This window comes from Cebus imitator, unplaced genomic scaffold (genome assembly GCF_001604975.1).
Source record: "Cebus imitator isolate Cc_AM_T3 unplaced genomic scaffold, Cebus_imitator-1.0 Scaffold457, whole genome shotgun sequence".
Taxonomy (NCBI): domain Eukaryota; kingdom Metazoa; phylum Chordata; class Mammalia; order Primates; family Cebidae; genus Cebus; species Cebus imitator.
Genome location: NW_016107772.1, coordinates 1,252,346 through 1,274,197, shown reverse-complemented (window position 1 = coordinate 1,274,197; position 21,852 = coordinate 1,252,346). Strand labels below are relative to the sequence as shown.

Below are 21,852 nucleotides of genomic sequence, written 5' to 3'. Positions count from 1 at the left end.
TTTAAGTAAATCATTAAAACACATTCATATAAAACAAACGATTATTTTAAATGTACCTCCTTAGGCCGGGTGCGGTGGCTCACACCTGTAATCCCAGCACTTTGGGAGGCCGAGGCGGGTGGGTCAAGAGATCGAGACCATCCTGGTCAACATGGTGAAACCCTGTCTCTACTAAAAATACAAAAATTAGCTGGGCATGGTGGTGCGTGCCTGTAATCCCAGCTACTCAGGAGGCTGAGGCAGGAGAATTGCCTGAACCCAGGAGGCGGAGGTTGCGGTGAGCCGAGATCGCGCCATTGCACTCCAGCCTGGGTAACAAGAGCGAGACTCCGTCTCAAAAACAAAAACAAAAACAAAAAAAAATAAATGTACCTCCTTGATTTACATATTTTTCAAAAAGCTGTTTTCTCATTTGGGTACATCTGGTTTTTAACAGGTGGGTCCAGAGTACAATGGCGTGTTCACATCAATATTAATCCTTTTGAAGTTCTAGTAAATGTGTGTGAAATGCTCAATTATACTTAACTATATAGTAGTGCTAAAAAATCTGACAGTACCTTCTAAATCTATTTTTTTTTTTTTTTTTTTTTTTTTTTTTTTTTTTTTTTTTTTTTTTTTTTTTTGAGACAGAGTCTTGCTCTGTCACCCAGGCTGGAATGCAGTGAGGAGATCTTGGTTCACTGTATCCTCCAACTCCCTGGTTCTAACCCATTCTCATGTCTCTACCTCCTGGGATTACAGGCATGCACCACCATGCTGGGCTAATTTTTGTATTTTTAGTAGAGATGAGATTTCACTATGTTGGCCAGGCTGGTCTCGAACTCCTGGCCTCAAGTGATCTCTCCACCTTAGCTTCCCAAAGTGCTGGGATTACAGGTGTGAGCCACTGTGATTGGCCCTAAGTCTTTTTCACTCTGATAACCTTCTTGGGAGTTCTAAGTTTTCAAGTATTTAATGTATGAAACTGATTATATTCTTTTAAATTTTTTTCTCATTGATAATCACAAATTTTCTTCACTTGCACCACAAGCTTTAAGAGCATTCTGGTGAAATACATAAATGTTTAACACATTGATCTTTTAACAATAGAACTTCTGAGCACTAAGTAGCCAACATTTCTGTCACTAGCAATGTCACTCAAATTTTTGGTTGAAAAAAAATTTCATTACAGAACTACAGATTTTACGTAATTAAGTTTATCTTATAAATTATAAATTTTATTTTGTGCTGATTCTTAAACAGTATCAAAAGTTCCAGGCTGGGATTCACTATTATACATTTCTTCTTGGTTCTGCAGATAACAAGATTTACATTTATCATACTTAAAAGTATTGAAAATTCATCCAGATTTTTGTTGTCTCTTTCATTCTAGTGTTTCTAATATTCTATAATAAAATCTTAAATGTATCAAACACTGTATATCTATTTTCCAAATAATTGATGTTTCTGCTTACAATAAAAGTATTTTTTTTTTTTTTTTTTGAGACAGGGTCTCACTCTGTCACCACCCAGGCTGAAGTGCAGTGGCAAGAACTCAGCTCATTGCAGCCTCGACCTCAAAGGGTCAAGGAATGCTCCCACCTCAGCCTCTCCAGTAGCTGGGACTACAGGCATGTGCCACCACAGCTGGGTAATTTTTTTGTTTTTTTGTTTTTTTTGTAAAGACAGGGTTTCACCATGTTGCCCAGGCTGGTCTTGAACGCCTGGGCTCAAGTGATCCTCCTGCCCTGGCCTCCCAAAGTGCTGGGATTACTGGTGTAAGCCATTGCACCCAGCCCAATAAAAGGATTTTAAACTAGTGATTCTCCTAAAGCCATTAGGGTTTTAACACACGAAACTTGGCCACAGTCCCTGCAGTGACACAGGCCAGATTGTGTCATAATGTGGAAACGACAGGCCGGTTATCAATTGTACTAACATCCTACAACTATTAGCACAAAGCAATAAGTTTATATTAAAATTTATATTATTAACTAACCGTAACACTTTATTGTAATTACAATGAAACTATTCACCCTCTAATTACTTCAACATTTTAACCATTAATATGGTGCAGGGTGCATAACGGCTAAATATCGGTTCTAGCTTATATGCTGAAGTTAGTACACGGGCTGCCAGTTTTATCATCAGGCCAAAACTCCAGAAAAGATCATTGGTGGGTCCCAAAAGTGAATGGCTTGTATTTCAGACTATAGGTAAACGGTCAATGTCTTCTTTTACCCCTTTTTGGTGGGGGACGGATATCAAGTGATGTCGCACCTGGGCCACTTCACTGAAGTTACCCGCCTGTTCCCAGTAGTCCTTCGAATTTTCCACCGGTGGGTTTGTTATTCCAAAAGAGACTACCTGACAAGGTCCCTGCTCCAAGAAGCTTACGGTCTTATTCAACTAACTTCAAAAAGCAGTGAGTGCTGTTACGCGTATGGGAGCCACCAGGGTCTCCACCTGCCCGCAAGGCCACGCGCACGCACCCGGCGCTTCGCGCTTGCCTCAGTTTCTCCGTGGCGCCACACCGCCGGGCGTTTAGAGGCGTGACAAGATCTCCCCGCGCGCTCTCGCGTTACCAAGTTTGCGCAGCCGCACATTCCCCAGTCCCCGGCGTGCCCCGGGTGCCAGGCTCCTTCCCGACAGGCGTCAGGAGCCCCGATGCATGCCGGGGCTTGTGGTCGCGGCGAGGCACGGCGGCCGGCAGGCGCGCGTGGCAGGAAACGGAAGCGACCCGAGGCCCGGCCCCGACCCCGACCCCGCCCCGCGCGGAACCAAGCCGCTCACCGCCGGTCTATCACTGACGTGTCTCTCGGGTACTGTACGGTGGAGCAGGCTGGGTCGCGGGCAGCGTCGCCTCACACGGAGTAGAGCTGAGCCGAAGCGGAACCCGGAGCCCGAGCAGCCGCCGCCATGGCGAGTGAGTCCTTCAGGGACAGCCCTACCGCGGCCGGGACGGATCAGATCCCCCTTCCCCTCACCCGTGCGGTCGGGGAGCTAGCCGGCCAAGCTTGTCCGGCCGCCTGCAGAACGCAGCTCGTGCTCCCGGCCATCCTCGGGAATCCCCATTAGCCCCGAGCGCGGCCTGCTCCCCTGACCCTTGCTCTCACTCGTCCTGGGCAGAAGGCTTCCCTGGATAGCGCGGAAGGTTTCTTCTCTGTGTTCTAACTCCTCCTGTTTTGTTTTTCCCATCAAAGTCAAATTTCTGGAAGTCATCAAGCCCTTCTGTGTCATCCTGCCGGAAATTCAGAAGCCGGAGAGGAAGGTAAGTGCCCCAAATCGCCAACAAAGGTTTCAGGAAACTGTCTGGGCTCTGGAACTTTACAATATGATTAAAAATGGCTTCAGCACGGCAAATGGGAACTCTCCCCTCTCTTCCTCCTGGAGTGTAGTTGTGTTCTCTTATTCCGGAGCTCTGTCAAAAGGTGACCTGGTTGTGTGGGAATTTCCACCGAAATCATCGTTATTTTATTTGGAGCATCTTTGGTGGATGTTGCTCCGAGAACAAAGCTTCCGGTTGCCCTGTCCCACAAATGGATCCGAGCCATGAATGAATAAGGCCTCAGGATAGCAGATTGAGTTACCCTTCCTTTTTCACCTCCAGCGGGAGCAGTTCATGGGTTGTTTTTTTCCAGGAGATGCCCTTTGTATCCAGCTGCTAAAGGGAAGAGCTGTTACTTTAGTACGTACAAATAAGTTTGTACCTTTTTTGTAGGCTTTCAAAATGGTGAGAATAAAGGCATTCTGTGAAGTCTGCTGCTTTTCACAGCAGGTGCTAAAACAAGGAAGTATTAAAAATGTAGAGCGGTGTTGAATCAAATTCTGTGGAATGAGTGTTGTCAGTATAAGTAAAGCTATCAAACAATGAAGAAAAGTTTCGTTAGGTTCCTAGGTTAAAGAGCGGGGAGTAAAATGTGTATCCACATTCTTTTTTAGACTGTTGTTAAAGCTTCACATGGACACTTGGGTTCTTGGAATCCACTTTTTAATTTTTTTACTTAAAATAGTTTCATATACATGCCCCCATATGTGCTGCTTTTAATGGAGGAATTTGTAAAGCTTTTCCCCTCAATTCCAGTGTAGTGGAGGAGTATGGCTCTGGAGGCAGGCAAGCCTACGTCCCACCCATTACATAGCATCTTAATAGCTATGTGACCTTGGCCTTGTAACTGAATGTGATAGATGGAACAAGGGAAATACGTGCAAGGTATAGCAGTGGCTCAGGAAGGATTAACTTTGGGAGACATGATGTCTTATGATGGTATTGAAGGAGAAATACAAGTTTCCTTAAAGGAATGGAAAGAATTCGAAGTAAGAGGAGTATGTAGTTTGCAAAGGCATTGGGGACAAGAGTGTAGCATGTTTGGATGGGAGGTTGTTAGATGTAGTTCATATTGATAGAACCTAACGGTATGTGGGGAATAATAAGAGATGAATAACAAAGGCCAGACAAGAGAATGTCACTTTGGAAGGAAGGGAGATACCTGGAGTGTGGTTTAGAGGCTTTTCACATTAGAGGGCGAACTGTGGTACTGAGCAATAATGGATTTAGGGGCTACTAAGAGGCAGAGAAGACAGGACTTGGATAAAGAGCTTTTGGGGTTCTGATGTTAAATTTGATTGTAACCAGGAGAGAGGACTTGATGATTCAAAAGGGAGTCTTGAAAAATTGTCTGCTCTTTTGTTTCCCATAAAGATTCATTTCAGACAGGTTAGTCTGAAATGGCGTTGCCTTCTCTCAGCCACCTTCTAATTTCTTGGTGTGGTGGGATGGTAGGTGGGAAGAGGAGCATTTTCAAGAGAAGAAGAGTCCTGTGAATGCCCCCAGCTTTGGGTGGAGTATCTGAACACTGATTCACACCACATGTGTGTGGCTGTATGACTGTGTCCTACTTTCCTGCATGTATAGATAGAGGAGTGTGACGACTCTTCTGGCCAGAGGGCTAGGGTGCTCAGTGCCTGCCTAGAAGTGTTTTTAAAGAACAATTTTGTCAGTCTCTCACAAGGTATTTCAACCTCAGAGTCTTCAGTGTACACAGTAATTCATGTGTGTTAAGCCCCTCTAAAGCCATTAGTGTAGTATAGGCAGCAGGTGCTAGTGAAGACACTCAGATTCAGAGGCAGAAAACCTGGAAGAGTTCTTACTCTACCCTTTAGTGACAGAGGCCTTGGGTGGGTAGGGCTAAACCTTTCTTATGATACTTAATAGTCATCCTTACAGCGATTCCTGTCACCTGTGCAACCTGTGAACCTGAGATGATGTGAAAGTCCTTAAACAGATACTCTTAGTAGTTAGGTTAAACGTGCAACCCTCCTGCCCTCCCACAATATTGTTTATTACATTGTTTTAGCCTTAATTCATAGAAAATACACTATTGAGCAATTCCAAATTACTTGACTCCAGAATAAGATTTTGTGACTTAACACTCAAATGAAAAGTGGTTACTTGTGTGTTTTATAAGTCATGTTCTGTTGTGACATTCTTTAATCTTGAGTCTTAACTGTTAATGCTAATGGTTAAGAGCACAGTTTGGGACTCAAACTCACTTCAGTATTGGGGTTTGGGACAAATTACTTAGCTTTTCTAAGGCTCAGTTGTAAAATAAAGATAAAATGCTCTGTGGTGTGAGGTGAGCTGGGGTAATGCCTATAGGACCTTGCACTGTGCTCTGTGCAGAGGAAGTTACATGGTACATGGTACTTAGGTTTGGTACATGGTTTAGCTTCTCCGCTGAACAGAGAAAGGGAGCTGATTGGAGTCAATTCTTATTAATTTGCCTGTGAAAGTAACTCACCGCTTTAATTCATTCTCTTCTACTCTAGATTCAGTTTAAGGAGAAAGTGCTGTGGACTGCTATCACCCTCTTTATCTTCTTAGTGTGCTGTCAGGTAAGCTCAGGTTTGTGTTTCATATTGGGGAGGGGGATAAGAGTGGGCTGGAAACAGGTGTGCTGACTGCTTTGCTCTTTGCCTATTCCCAGATTCCCCTATTTGGTATCATGTCTTCAGATTCAGCTGACCCATTCTATTGGATGAGAGTGATTCTAGCCTCTAACAGAGGTAGGACTCTGGCTTTCTCTGCCTTTTCTCTGTAGAGTGTGGGCTTGCCTAGCGTCACTTAGTTAAATTACAGGCTTTGGCTTTATGTGGAGCTTAAAGAGTAGCTCAGAAAATAGAGTGAAGAATGTTAGTGTGCTTCATTGAATAGCTTTATTAAATGCTGAGTTCAGCACCGAGGCATACTATCATATTTGGAATTGTGTTTGAATGCAGTACAAAACCTGTAATAACAAGATAAGACTATGTTGTGGAGAGAATAAAAAACACAGAAAAACTAGAATACTTCTTTAAATACCCGAAATGATGACATTTCCATTGATAACGTTCTTTAGAATATGTAATTTGTTTTTTAGCTATATCTTTTTCATATCTATAGGTTACATATATGTGTCAAAAAATGTGTAACAATGTTTTATATACCCTAACCAGTTACCTGTAGGGACTGGGGAGGATTCTGAATGTGTATGTTGATACTGCATTTGATTAACTCATTTTAAAAATACAGTTCAATTAAATTCCAAATCAGCTGGAAGTATAGCTCATTTTAACGTAATGGGAAGTAGAAGCTTATTCACAACTAGATACAATTCTACAGGCTCCCTTTCCAGACTCTGGAAATTATTTGAATGTTATCGGTTGTTTTTAACTGATGAAGAGACAAACCTTTCTTATCTCTAAAACCAGAATGAATCTGTTTATGGTGAATTTAAATGCAGCAATCTGTTTAGACACCATGTGACTTCCGAAACAGAATAAGATGTTGCCTGGCAGACTGAACACAATGAATTGCATTATATACTAATCGTTGATATTTTGGGGTTGTACTCCAAATTAAATGCAGCTAGCAAACTGAAACACATTGGTCTTATATAAGGGGTACCCAGTCAAATTTTGCTCATTCATTTTAAAAATAATGTTCTACTTTTCCAAGCTAATATTGACTGTTTTGCTTCCCCGTTTCCTCAAGGCACATTGATGGAGCTGGGGATCTCTCCCATTGTCACGTCTGGCCTTATAATGCAACTATTGGCTGGCGCCAAGATAATTGAAGTTGGTGACACCCCAAAAGACCGAGCTCTCTTCAATGGAGCCCAAAAGTGTAAGAAAGATTATGAATAATCTGATGTCTATAGTTGGAGAATTTGAATTTGCTATAGTTTTGGCATCAAACAGTTTTTCTTTTGTTGTTGTTATTGTTTATTTGTTTGTTTGTTTGAGGTGGAGTCTTACTCTCTTGCCCAGGCTGGAGTCCAGTGGTGTGGTCTTGGCTCACCACAGCCTCTGTCCCCCAGGTTCAAGCAGTTTTTCTGCCTCAGCCTCCCAAGTAGCTGGGATTACGGGCACATGCCTCCACACCCAGTTAATTTTTGTATTTTTAGTAGAGATGGGGCTTCACTACATTGGCCAGACTGGTCTTGAACTCCTGTCCTTGTAATCCGCCTGCTTCAGGCTCCCAAAGTGCTGGGATTACAGGTGTGTGCCACCACGCCCATCCCAAACATTTTGTGCTGCAACCTCCTTGGCCTGCCAACCCTGCAGGAGGTCCATGGCTTGTGTTAGCATGAGAGAGCACTTCTTGGAGAGCAGGGGTGCTGAGTGCGGGGGACAGGCTGGACAACACAAGGGAGAGTGTCTGGAGTGCCTCTGAGGCCATGTAGTAGAGTGGAAGGATCAGAGCTTAGAGGTCTTAGCACCCTTGGCCACTATTTCATTATTACTTAGAAGGAAGTAATGCTACTTCAGAACTGTCATAAGGATTACTTAAATAATCACTGTCACAATGCCTGGCACATAGTAGTTATTTGGCAAGTGTTTTATAAAAGAATTTAACTGAGGAAAAGTGATCCTGTCAGTCCAGCACTAGCATTTACCAGCTCTATGATTTGGGGGAAAGTTAGATGATAGCTCTTAAGTTTCAGTTTCTTCATCTGTAAAAATGGGAATAATGGTATTTGCCTCATATCTAATAATAAGTGTTACTAGTAACAATTACTAGTCATCAGAATTAGCCATATTTAGCCTGTTTGCTGAAAAACATTAATTAGGAAGTGATATTTCCAGTCTCCTACCCAGTTGTCTTTTTGTCCACGTTTTGTATGGTAAGTAATTGAATAAGAAATACATCTATTTAAACTTGTCAGTTTTAGACAAAATGAGGATTTAAAACTACACACATGCGGCTGGGTATGGTGGCCCATACCTGTAATCCCAGCACTTTGGGAGGCCAGTAGGATGGTTGCTTGAGGCCAGGAGTTCGTCACTAACCTGGGCAACATATAGAGACCCTATCTCTACAAAACCTACAAAACAACAACCACAGCAAATTAACCAAGCGTGGTGATGCACCTATAGTTTTAGCTGCTAGGGAGGTTGAGGTGGGAGGATCACTTGAGCCTGGGAGTTTGAGGCTGCAGGCTTTAGTGAGCATTCATAGCGCACCACTGCACTCCAGCTCCAGCAACCAAACCTGTCTCTTAAAACAAAAAGGAAAACAACAGAAAAAGTCCAAGCACAAATTGGCTGTTTTCTCTTTGGTCTTGACAGGTTTTTTTTAATGTTTTCCTGCATTAAAAATTAATTGTTATGGAGCACTTTTTAAAAAGTCAAGCAGGGACTATATTTGATGGCCACTTTGGAGTAAAATTTATTATACATGACAGATTAAATAGGAAAACTGAAACTGAAGGTTAAAACCTGCTTAGAGGAGCCATCTAATACTGTAGATCTTATCAAATGTGTCGATTCCCTTGGGCCTAACAGTGAAATACAGTGAGATGTAAGAAATGAATACATCCTACAAAAAGGAGAGCTTCCATTAGGCCAAAATAGCTTGGTAGCTGAGGGAATGGGAAGAGTCACCAAATTGATGATATATGGGGTTTTCCTTTAAAAGCACATTAAATACAAACAACAAACTTGAGAAGGGATCACTTTACCCCAAAGCTAATATTCTGTGTTCTGGACCCAGACCTGGAGGGTGAGTCTAGAGAGGTGGCCCAAATGAGCCATCCAGATCCCAAGTGCCTGACATTGAGTTTGGGTGCTGCAGGTGTGACATCTCTGGATTGTGTCTCTGGATGCTGTCAGGAGAAGGTTCTGCTCCCTGATTTGCCTTTCACAGAACAAATTTTCCAAGTTCTACCTTTACTCTTCCCATGACTAAAAAGCAAGTGAATCTAAGAAAAGGTAAAACTAAAGAACAAGTGCGCTTTTGTTAAAAAGGCTTTTGATTCATCATGTACTTTGCTGATGTGATGGTTTAGCACATTCTTAGCTGAGCCCCTTGGAGGTAGTATCACTGCTCTTCATCTTAGTACTCCCCTGTGCCTGACATTGAGTTGGTGTTTCTTAACTGTTTCCTTTGCTCCATGTAGCGACCCAATTGGAAAACACGTCTTTCTTTCAATTCTAGTATTTGGCATGATCATTACTATCGGCCAGTCTATCGTGTATGTGATGACGGGGATGTATGGGGATCCTTCTGAAATGGGTGCTGGAATCTGCCTTCTAATCACCATTCAGGTAATTGTTATGCTCACATCTCCCTCTGAGTAGCCCCTCACACTTCCCTACAATTCTCACATAACAAATCTCAACCACACCTAAAAGGAACTCCTGCTGAAAGGAAGCGGAAGCCTAAGACTCTGGGTTAGCCCTCTGAATTCAGCAGCGAAAGGCTTTACTGACCACTGTCTGGGGCTGAGGATGTGATCTCACTCCATCTTCAGCGTTTATATCAGAGAACCCAATTACTGAAGGATGGAACTATGTCCCTGGGGAGCAGTAAGTAACACAGTCTTGTATTTTTGAATTTTTACAGCTCTTTGTTGCTGGCTTAATTGTCCTACTTTTGGATGAACTCCTGCAAAAAGGATATGGCCTTGGCTCTGGTATTTCCCTCTTCATTGCTACTAACATCTGTGAAACCATTGTATGGAAGGCATTCAGCCCCACCACTGTCAACACTGGCCGAGGTAAGGGCCCTGGGCTCCCCTGGTGGCGATAACGTTCAGCAGAAACCACTGGGCTATGCAAAGCAGAAGACAAAAATTCTCACATTCCCTAGAAAAATTGTCAGTTTTAGGTTTATCTCTTCTGATTTTTGTGTACATCTGCAAAGTTTTAAATATACAAATAGGCTTATAATGATACCTAACTTGTACTTTTCATATAAAAATATCTCCTGGACATTTGGTATGTCAGAATACACAATCCTGACTCACTTTTCTTAGCATAGTATAAGCTTAGATTGCAAGGATAAAGCAATGTTAAGTCGTCTCCAGGTTTTTTGATTGTTAACATTGAAACAGTGAACATCCTCATACGTTCATCTTTGTATATTTTGGCAGCCGCTCTCAGTGAACAAGTTTCTAAAAATGAAATTCCTAAACCAAAGCACTCGGTCATACAAGGGGCAACTTTCTGAAAGAGGGCTGAACTTGGAACTTTGCCCCTGGGTTCAAATTTTGGCTGTTCCTGTTAGCTGCATGTATGTGGCTTTGGGCAGATTCCTCCACCACTGAATCTTGGTCACCAGGATGAAATGAGAAGCAACATGAAATTACTATATGCCTGGCTCCTGGTAGATACATATCAAATATTAGCATGCTGTGCTACATCCACTGAGTGCCATGTAAATCTTGTAACAGAACATGTGTTGTTTATTTTTTTTAAGATGGGGTTTCACCATATTGGTCAGGCTGGTCTCAAACTCCTGACCTCAGGTGATCCACCTGCCTCAGCCTCCCAAGTGCTGGCATTACAGGTGTGAGCCACGGTGCCTGGCCTTGAACATGTTTTTAATAAAAAGTTCAAAACATACAAGGGAAGCCTTAGAGAATAAGACTTATTAGGGAAAGGAAATAAACATTTTTTGACACTAAATATCTTCTTCATTCAGAAGCATTCCACGAGCAACAGCCATGCATATTTGAGAGTTTTCTTTTAATTGAATGTCGGAAACGGAGTCCCTGGCCTCCAGAGACCATATTATCTCATTAATGAGATGGAAAACTGGTCCCCAGACAAGTGAAGGCTGCATGTGCCTAACAGGTTACAAAGAAGAGTAGCTTTAGGTAGGGAGTGATAGAGAAGAGTGGGCAAGATCAGATTTGATGCTTCCTTAGGTACTTTGTATAATTTTAGGAAATCTAAGGTAAACTGAGAGAAGCAGGTCTGGGAGGCAGGGTTTGACTGGATTTGAAAAAGCAGGAGAGGGAAGGTGTTGGAGTTCAGGTATCTGACAAGACCATCATGGAGACTGGCCTTGGGGGAGCCCCTGAGTGGGAAGGAAGTGAAGTCAGAGGGGAGGCCATGGTGGCTTAGCAGCCCAGCAGCAGCTGCCAGAGGCTCACATTCTATTCTGCAGCATGGCATTGAGTGATGGGAGCCAGAGTTTGGAAGGAGTGATTTGGTCTGCACTGAAAGACAGCAGAGAGAGCAGCTAGGTGCGTACAGCAGTGATCCAGCCCTGAACAAGCCAGCCTGCAGGAGAGCATTGTGTGAGGGCATTTGGAGGAAGCAAGTAAGAGAGGACCAGAGAGGTACTTTCAAGGTGGTGAAAAACTGAGAAGCAAAGGTGGGTTTGTCTGGCCTTGAAGTCAGTGCCTTAATGTCAGTTGCTTATGTTTGGGACCTGGCTGAAGTGAGAAGCATTTGTGAAGGGCTGTGCCCCATGGCCTGCATGTGGGCAGTGAGTGGTGCTGGAGGGAGAGCCTGGGGAAGGGCAGGGAGAGCCACACAGAGGGCACAGCCAGGACAGCAGCTTTGCAGCTGGGCCTGGAGCTGCTGCAGCGTGGCTTGGGACTGGAGGCTGTTGCATGAAATTCTGCAGGCTGAGAGAGTGACTATTGCTGCTTCCCTGGGCAGCAGGCACAATCCAGAACTGGGAATTGGTTCCAAATTCTATACTATAGGGAAACAGGCCAGTCTTGTCACACAGGACCAAAAGGTGGAAAGGATGGAAACTGATGAAAGACCGCCACAGAGTGAGATGAGGACATGATGGTCACTTAGGATCTGGGGTTTCTTTGACAGAAGCTGCAGCAGAGGAGGTTAGTGGTCACATTGGTTAGATGATCTGCCTGACATGTCATCTCTGAAAGGTCCAGGAAGATATAGCAGGTGGTCCCAGCTATCGTGTTAGGAACTTGAGGACAGTGCTGTCCCAGGCAGTACTTGGTACTCCTTACAGTACCAATATCATGACCCCACACTGCCCATAGAGACCCTGTCTCTGGAAGTGATGCCAGCTTCCGGCCAGTAGAAGCAGTGTGAGTTGCCAGACTTCCTTTATGAGAGGGTTGTGCTGTCCTGGAACGGCAGAGGTGATGTAGTCATGTGGTGTTCTTGTTTCTTTCTTTAGCTTATTAGTTTTTTAACTTAAGTAAATTTCTCAGCAGTGTCCAAAACTTATTCCTTAATAATGCACCACGATCCCCACCTTCCTCTCACTTGTTCCTCTGTTGTCTGATCCTTAGATTGGGTCCCCTTCCCATTTCCCTCAGTCCCTCTGTAAGTTCACTCCACCCTTACGCCTGCCTCCCCAAGGAGCATCTCCTGGCAGGGTGTGATTTGGATTGGGGCCACATGGTGGACATGAGCTCTCCTCTGTACTTGTACCCTTCGTGTGAGGAGCAGAGAGCTGGAGCCTCCCCACTCCCTAGCAAGAGGCAGCCTGCACTTCAGAGCTGTTGAATGGTGCTTGTACTTCTTGGGATTTTCCACGAAAGTAGATTTGCCAGCTCTGAGCCCCCTCTTCATTGGATGACCCCTTCCAGCTAGAGTTCAGCAGACTCTGCTTTTCTTTTTTTTAATTATCATCGTTCCACACCACTGGTGGCCATTGACTCATATGCCTAAGAAATGAGACCAATTAGGCCAGGCACAGTGGCTCAAATCTGTAATCCCAGCACTTTGGGAGGCCGAAGCCAGTGGATCACCTGAGGTCTGAAGTTTGAGACCAGCTGACCAACATGGTGAAACCCCATCTCTACTGAAAATACAAAAAATTAGCCGGGTGTGGTAGCACATGCCTGTAATCCCAGCTACTTGGGAGACTGAGGTTAGGAGAATCACTTGAACCCGGGAGGCGGAAGTTGTAGTGAGCGGAGATTGTGCCATTGTACTCCAGCCTGGGCAAGAAGAGCAAAACTCTGTCTCCAAAAAAAAAAAAGAAAGAAATGAGACCAGTTAGTTTTATAAAGGGGAATAGTGGTTGGGTGCTGTGGCTCACACCTGTAATACTAACACTTGGTGGGGGGTGAGGCGGGAGGATCACTTGAGGTCAAACTAGGTAACATAGTGAGACCCCCAGCTCTACAAAAAAAAAAAATAGCTGGGCATGGTAGCATGCCTCTAGTCCTAGACATTTGGAAGGCTGAGATAGGAGGATCACTTGAGCCCAGAAAGAGGAGGTCGAGGCTGCAGTGAGCTGCAACCATGCCACTGCACTCCAGCCTAGGCAACAGAGAGAGACCCTGTCTTAAACACAAAAACAAAAAAAAAAAACCAGAATAGCCTGTTTCTGTAGGTTGAATTCTCTAAAGAAGAGAAGTGAGGGATGAGAAGAATCCATGCTGTATCCCTGTGGCTGTGGGCACCATGAGTCTAATAACTAAGTTTGTTTTCCTCTTTTTATTTTGTCTGCTGAGAAGCCTAGAAACAAATTGAGTTGCCTATTTGTTCCTTCACAATTGTCCCCTCCTTTGTCAACAGGAATGGAATTTGAAGGGGCTATCATCGCACTTTTCCATCTGCTGGCCACACGCACAGACAAGGTCCGAGCCCTTAGGGAGGCGTTCTACCGCCAGAATCTCCCCAACCTCATGAATCTCATCGCCACCATCTTTGTCTTTGCAGTGGTCATCTATTTCCAGGTGTGTCCAGATCCCACCCCAGGGAGTTTCAGTGGTCTGGATTTAAGTTTCAGAATACCTTGTGTGCAGTCCCCCACTCTGAGGGGTGCACATGTCGTATTGTGTTGAAACCATGAGACGGTATTTAAAGGCAGCAGGTTTCCAGGTGAGCAGGACAAGCGTGTTTATTGAGTCATGGGACCTGCCATTAATGAAACAAAATTAAGGCAGGGCCTATCAACAGGTAAGAAGATACATTTTTAAGTTCTTAGTTCAAGAGAAGCAAAAAGTACTCTAGCTCTGAAACCTCATTGCTATTCTATAGAAAGTCTGTAGGATATTTATAGGCAACGTCTGTATCTCAGAAAAAGCCTATCGTCTTGAGCTGTCTTACCTTTAGAAGTATTCATCTCTTAAACTTGCATCTGAGTAAGAGACCTGAACTGCTAGTTGTTTTCCTGTAATTGGATTGATCTTTGTATTTTTTGATGGTTCACTTTGTATTTTGGTGTTTATTAAAAAGAAGGGTCAGAGATGGAAGGCAGATTGATGTTTGTGAAAGGTATTTATACCAGCAACATGCTTTTCCTGTTCCTTCTGCTGAGACTAAGCCAGATGCCTGGTTAATAAGAAGCTAACTCTTCAGGGGCTTTGCCAAACTTCGTAGTCAGATCATTAAGAATTTAATTTTTAAAACCTCTGTATTCTGAGCCCTGTTATAGGTACTGGGAGTTCATAAAAATAAAATAAACCCTTTCTATTCTCCAAGAGTTTCAGAGGGAGAGATTGTATTCATAGAAGAGTTTAGCTTTTCTGTTTATGATTAAAAACGTAAGGAACTGTTGCAAGGTGTGAGGCCACTGCTATAGTGGCCCTGCCTCAGAGCCAGTATAAGAGCTCAGAAAAGATCACCCCCTAGAGAGAAGCACCACTGGGATTTTGGTGTGTGGCCTCCAGGCTCTTCTCCATATTCCACATAGATGTGTATGTAATGTGATAGGCTTTGTCTTTTGACAAAAAAGGGATCATTCCACTGTGCTCACTTCTGTGTTTTGTTTTGTGTGAGACAGGTTCTCGTGTTGCCCAGACTGGAATGCAGTGGCATGATCTCCACTCACTGCAGCGTAGGCCTCCCAGGCTTAAGTGATCGTCCCACCTCAGCCTCCTGACTAGCTGGGTCACAGGTGTGCACCACCACACCTGGCTAGTTTTGTTTATTTTTTGTAGAGACAGAGTCTCACTGTGTAGCCCAGGCTGGTCTCAAACTTCTTGGCTCAAGCAGTTCTCCCACCTTGGCTTCCCAAAGTGCTGGGATTGCAGGTGTAAGCTACCCTGCCTAGCCTTCAGTGTATTTATAATCCAGCTCTTCTGGGCCCCTTCTGGATGTGCCCCCAAGTGCAGGAATCTAAGTAGTGGTGGGTAAAGAATGGGCATAAGCTCTCGGAACTGGGAGCCCCAGAACCAGCGCACAGCATTTCCTCCCTCATGGCCTGCTGGATAGTTCCCGGCTGGGCTGTGCTTCTGTGCAGCAGGCTGGAATGAGGCAGTGAAGGGGATTTGGTTCTGTTTGGCTTCTCAGGGCTTCCGAGTGGACCTGCCAATCAAGTCGGCCCGCTACCGTGGCCAGTACAATACCTACCCCATCAAGCTCTTCTACACATCCAACATCCCCATCATCCTGCAGTCTGCCCTGGTGTCCAACCTTTATGTCATCTCCCAAATGCTCTCAGCTCGCTTCAGTGGCAACTTGCTGGTCAGCCTGTTGGGCACCTGGTCGGTAAGTAGGCTCTTTGAAGATGAGCTAGCAACGTAGCTAGTTGCAGTGGTTTCCATCAGTGTGTCTTGCTCATGAACAGATATTTCATCCAAAGATATTTTCCACTGTGCCTTTTACAAATTCAGCACATTAAATTTTCTTTTCAGTAAGAAAATTGTACTATGGGCACCAAGTAAATTGTATTCTTTCATCTGCTCAGAACTATGGTTTGCCTTGATGCTAAAGTGAAATGAAACAGCACTCACACACGTTTGGTTTCTTCTTCCCCAGGACACGTCTTCCGGGGGCCCAGCACGTGCTTATCCGGTTGGTGGCCTTTGCTATTACCTGTCCCCTCCAGAATCTTTTGGCTCTGTGTTAGAAGACCCGGTCCATGCAGTTGTATACATAGTGTTCATGCTGGGCTCCTGTGCATTCTTCTCCAAAACATGGATTGAGGTCTCAGGTTCCTCGGCCAAAGATGTAAGTAGAAGCAAAACTTTCTAGAAGGGTGATGGAAGTGTGACTGGCATAAGGGGTGTGGACTTGTCACGTCATCATAAATAGTGGTCTGTGACACATGCAGACAGATCGTCCTCCTTGAGGGGGCAGTTCAGAAGTTTTCAGGGCTGACAGATGGACCCCAGCTGTAGATCAGCTCTAGGTATAAGAATCAGAATCCACACTGTAATGTTACACTTTGTCATATGACTTCCTTTCAGCAGTTTTCAAGTTGTCTCTGTAAATATCGTTCGTGCTGGAAAAGGCAATCTGTAACTATTTAGTACCACTTGGAATGCCTGTTTTCCCTTCAACATCCAATTCCACCTTCTCCCCTGTGCGTACCCTGCAGGTTGCAAAGCAGCTGAAGGAGCAGCAGATGGTGATGAGAGGCCACCGAGAGACCTCCATGGTCCATGAGCTCAATCGGTGAGTGGCGGCCCCAGTTCCCTAACCTCCCATCTGGACGCGTGTTGTTTCCTTCCACGTGGGGCATCCTGATAGGCCCTAGCACTTTCCAGATTACTAAGTCTTATCCTTGGGTTACAAGACAGAATTAAATATTTATTAACTTGCTAAGTGCTGGACACTGGAGACATAAAAATGCTTACAGCTCCTTTCTTCCAGAGGTAGCCATTGGGTAAGGAGACAGAAGCATGTGGCCAGGTGGGTAGGAGACAGTGCAGTAAGGGTTCTGAGAGTGACAGCAGTGGGTGACAGCCAGACCCTCACCCTGGCTTATGCCGGTGGGGTGCTGAAGAGAGCACCCTGGAGGAGGGTCAGTCTGAGCTCAGCGCAGGCAGGTCCTGGCATCTGAGCACATTTTGGGGCTTGAGGTGGCGGTAAGGCTAGAGAGGCTGGCCGGCATGTTTGGAAACAGAAGGGGATTGATGTGCATTTGAAGCAGGGCAGAGGGATGGAGCCTGTGGTCTCTTACGAAGGTCAGTGCTAATATATGAAACCATGCTAGAGAGGGAGAGGGGAAGGTCACATACCTGCCAGGCTTCGGCAAGAGTTTGGGCCAGAGGTGATGGTGTCAGCCATCCCCTTGGGGATGGAGCAGTTAGGTGAGGAAGGGCAAAGTCAGGGTGACCTTAGATGCTGCCACAGCACCGCACCATCTCCATCACAACTACTCATCTCTCCCATTGTCACTCAGAAGCAGCCACAGACATAGACAAGTGAACATGGCTGTGTTCCTGCACAGCTGTCTACAAAGTCACCTGCAGACAGGTTATCCTCTGGGCCTTACCTAAAGGAAGCAACCACAAGAAAAGCCAGAATTGCAAACTTTAGATCATTTTCTAATCCCTAGGAGGGATGGTAGGCAATTTAGTTCATTCTCTTAATATTAAGCTGCTGGATTTACAGCACTGTGAAGTAGAAATATAATTCAAGTCACGTGTAAATATCTAGTCACGTTAAAATGTAAAAAGAAACAGGTGAAATTAATTTTAATATATTTAACCTAGTATATCCAAAGTATCATTTCAACTTATAATTAATGTAAGAAAAACCATGATAAGATATTTTACATCCTTGTCTTAAATCTCCAAAATCTTGTGTGACATCTCAGTTTGCTCTAGTCACAGTCCCCTGGCCACGTGTGGCTGCCTGGACCACAGTGCCTTGGCCTAGAGTACTAGCATGTGTTAGTAGATCACTTTCAAGGAGACAGCAGAGGGGCCTCAGAGGCATTAGGTCCCAAAGTCCCAGGTGAGTCTATTGGCCGCCTTGCTCACAGTGAGGGGCTCTGTGGGTGTCCCAGAGATGACTGTGTCCCCTTCCTCAGGTACATCCCCACAGCTGCAGCCTTTGGCGGGCTGTGCATTGGGGCTCTCTCGGTCCTGGCTGACTTCCTGGGTGCCATTGGGTCTGGAACTGGGATCCTGCTCGCGGTCACCATCATCTACCAGTACTTTGAGATCTTCGTTAAGGAGCAGAGCGAGGTCGGCAGCATGGGGGCCCTGCTCTTCTGAGCCCTCTCTTGGACGGCGGGAGGAAGCTGCTCCAGAAGCGCCTCAGAAGGGGAGCTCATCACGGCACATGCTGCTGCGGCATATGGACTTTTGTTTAATAATGTTTTTGAATTTCATATTCTTTCATTCCACTGTGTAAAGTGCTAGAAATTTTCCAGTTTGAAATTTTGCTTTTTATCCTGGCATTGGCAAAAAGAACTGTGAAAGTGAAATTTTATTCAGCCAACTGCCAGAGAAGTGGGAATGGTATAGGATTGCCCCAAGTGTCCATGTAACTTTTGTTTTAACCTTTGCACCCTCTCAGCACCGTATGCGGCTGCAGCAGTCTCACCTATTTCCCCACGAAGGGAATTTCTCACTCTGGTTGGAAGCACAAACATTGAAATGTCTACGTTTTATTTTGGCAGTAGGGTGTGAAGCTGGGAGCAGACTGTTTATTCCCAGGAGACATGGGACCTTGCTGGCATGTCTCCTTCACAGTCAGGCATGGGACTATCTGGCTTAGGACTGTTTCTCTCTAAGACACCATTGTTTTCTCTTATTTTAAAAGTGGTTTTTTTAGGACACAACTTCTTCCAAAAGAGAGGGATGGCTTTCCCAGAAGACACTTCCAGCCGTCTGTGGATTTGTCTGTGTGCACCTTTTGGCTCTTCTAGCTGACTCTCCTGGTTGGGCTTAGAGTCTGCTTGTCTCTGCTGTCTCCGTGTTTAGTCCACTTGGGTCATCAGCTCTGCCAAGCTGAGCCTGGCCGAGCTAGGTAGACAGACCCTTGCAGTGATGTCTGTTTGTCCAGATTCTGCCCATCATCACTGGACATGTCTCCCAAGGGTGCTCTAGCAAGGGGCGACATGATGGTGGCTATCAGACATGAACAGAAACTGACTTAGTGCTCACAAGCCCCTACACCTTCCAGGCTGAAGATCACCCACCTGTGTTTTTAGTTTTCTTACTGTGCTTAGGACTGCACGCAAGTGAGCAGACGCCACCGACTTCTTTCTGCGTCGCCAGTGTTGTCAGCAGAGAGAGGACAGCACAGGCTCAAGGTCAGTAGTGAGGTCAGATTCAGGGCACATGGGCTGTGGTGTTGTTCATCAGTTGCTCCAGCGTTTGAAATGAGATGACTCATGTTTGTGTCTGGAATAAGTTCTGTTCGTGCTGACAGGTGGCCTAGGTCCTAGGGATGTGCACCCTCTCTCTCTGGCCTTTAGAGAGTCCCCTCTTAGGCACTGCCCAGCAGCAAGGGCAGCAGAGTTGGGTGCTGAGATCCTGAGGAGCTCGAGGTTTCGAGCTGGCTTTAGACATCGGTGGGACCAAGGGTGTTTTGCAGAATGCCCCAATCCTAAGAAGGGCGCCAGGGGGTACATGCAGCCTGTGGGGGAGACTTCACACTGACAGTGGACACATGGCAGCCTGTGAACCACAGGGCCACTGCCACAGCCGGCAGAGGGGCAGGCTGTGTCCCTGTCTAGGAGACCTCACTGGCAGTGCTAGCCAGGAAACAGCGACTAAGGGACAAGAAGAGACTTGGCTAAAGCCACCCAGCAACTCAGCAGCAGAACCCATATGGGCCCCAGGCTCGTCCATATGGTCCAGGGCTTACCATCCTATCACACGTGGCCTTGTCTAGACCCAGTCCTGAGCAGGGGAGAGGCCCTGAGACCTGATGCCCTCTCAACCACACGTTCTCCCACTGCCCTGTCTGCTGTGCTGTTACAGAGGTGCAGGGCATCCCCCAGCCCACACTTAGGAATGCTTGGCCTCTGGCAGGCAGGCAGCTGTACCCAAGCTGGTGGGCTGGGGGCTGGAGGGCACCAGGCCTCAGGAGGAGCCTCATAGTCCTGCCTGCAGCCTGTAACCATCGGCTGGGCCCTGCAAGGCCCACACTCACGCCCTGTGGGTGATGGTCACAGTAGGTGGGTGGGGGCTGACCCCAGCTTCCAGGAGACTGTCACTGTGGACGCCAGAATGGCATAACTGAGATAAGGTGAATAAGTGAAAAATAAAGCCAATTTTTTACAAGGGACTTTGTCATGTTCTCTTAATTTTAAATTAGATTTTATTCCAAAAAAGGTCAGTGAGGCCCAAAGCTTGAGTGCAACTTTATCGTGTTAAAGGCTTGGCTGAGGCACTCAGGCATTTTGCCTGGAAAACTTCCCTTCTGATGGTCCTGTCAACCTGGTGCTCACATGTGTGGTAAAGTGAGACGGGTGCTGGGCCACATGGGGCTGCTGCTGGACTCTGCCAGTGAGGCAGAGCGCACTGGCTGCCCCGTGAGAATGCAGAGGCCTCTGCTGAGCCAGGGCACCTGCCACCCTGTGCAAGAGCGGGAATCCTCCACCAGGAGCCTAGGGCCCCAGGCCTTGAAACCCATCAAGCCTCAGCTCCAATACCCAGCTGGTGATTGGAGAAGTCTTAACTTGGCTGTAAGGCTGACCTCAGACCTGACCTGTAGCTGAGCCAGAAGGACCCAGCGTTGTGTGGGTGGGAGTGACAGGCTTTTGGCTGCTCCCCTGGAACATGTCTAGAAGTCTTTCTGTACCAAGCCCCAGCGGTAGGCCACATTTCCACTCTCCCCAGTCCTGGACAGGGCCTCACCCCAAACCTGCCATCCTGCCACCTGGGCTTGATGCTTCCTCAGGAACTTGAGGGGGCAGGTGGGTGGCCGACCCCAGGGCAGGCCTGACTAGGGCTGTGGAAGGTTGTTACTCCTTAGCTGGGCTCCAGCCTCAGTATTTCCTTGTCGTCTTAGACTTTTTCTTGGAAACTGATTTCCAAGGGGAGTTGGATTGAGGATGGTCCCTCTGAGACCACTTGATGGACAGGTGTGGGCCTGGCCTTGCAGAAGCCATAGTTCAGCACTGTTTTGAGGATGCCAGGACACATGTGCAGGCAGGTCTGCCCTGCGCTCCCTCTGCACCTGCTGGCCCCAGGAGCAGGCTCAGGGAAGCCCTGGACAGCAGCATAGCACGTGGCCTCAAGCTCTAGACCAGCCAGGTGCTATGAAATGCTGAGGCAGGCAGGGTGCTTGCCAACAAAAATACATTAAAAAACCTCCTACCCCAGGGAAGCAGTAGGCCATCTCTCGTGGCTGTGGCCCCGCTCGCCTGGGAGCAAAAGGAGCCCACATTCCAGCCGCCATGTGTGGTTCGAGATGGCAGGCCCTGGTGTGGCTCACTGTGGCGTCTCTCCACCTGGCTCCTCCCTGTGCACAGGGAACCCTGAAGCAGTGCCTCATGCACAGTGATAGGTGGCAAGGCTTATTCTTTTTCCGTTGGGGCAGGCACTGTGCCAGCCACTTCCTGCATGCACTCTCACTTCACCCCACTAGAGGCCCAGGAGGAAACAACTTGATCCATTTTACAAGTGAAGAAACTGAGGCCCAGGGAAATAAAGTGTGGCCAAAAGTCACTTAGCCACCAACCCAGGACAAAAAGCCTAAGGCTCGCTTCCTACCCTAAGTCCCTGTTTGGCTGCTGGGCCTGCCTCCAGGTACTTCTGCTAAGGACCTGGGGCAAGGAATGAGGGGTCTAGGGAAACAGGCCCCACACAGGGAGCTTCCTGCTGGTCCTTGGCTCAGAGGCAGCACCATTTCAACTGGCACTCTGCTTCATCCGTGGTGCTGCTTTACCACCACCTCCCTGGACCTGCTGATGCCCCGCCCCACATCCCTCCCCCAGCCTGTGCTTTGCCGAAGGCAGGCCAGCATGAAATCCTC

At 46.4% G+C, this 21,852-nt stretch overlaps 1 protein-coding gene across 1 annotated transcript; it reads left to right on the top strand.

The window, feature by feature from the left end:
• Window positions 1-2,619: 2,619 nt before the first annotated feature.
• SEC61A1 (SEC61 translocon subunit alpha 1) lies at window positions 2,620-20,158 on the top strand. The gene is made up of 12 exons (XM_017511956.1): window positions 2,620-2,905; window positions 3,183-3,250; window positions 5,809-5,874; window positions 5,967-6,045; window positions 7,013-7,144; window positions 9,458-9,567; window positions 9,866-10,019; window positions 13,762-13,922; window positions 15,481-15,678; window positions 15,949-16,140; window positions 16,511-16,587; window positions 17,951-20,158. Exons 1-12 carry the CDS (start codon window positions 2,899-2,901, stop codon window positions 18,135-18,137), a joined length of 1,431 nt encoding a protein of 476 aa, XP_017367445.1. The 5' UTR covers window positions 2,620-2,898; the 3' UTR covers window positions 18,138-20,158.
• Window positions 20,159-21,852: the final 1,694 nt, after the last annotated feature.

Excerpts from the sequence above, each read along its gene's own strand:
- SEC61A1 (XM_017511956.1), top strand. Across the intron at positions 6,046-7,012 it reads GATTCTAGCCTCTAACAGAG|GCACATTGATGGAGCTGGGG; the intron begins GTAGGACTCTGG and ends CGTTTCCTCAAG. Across the intron at positions 16,588-17,950 it reads ATGGTCCATGAGCTCAATCG|GTACATCCCCACAGCTGCAG; the intron begins GTGAGTGGCGGC and ends CCCCTTCCTCAG.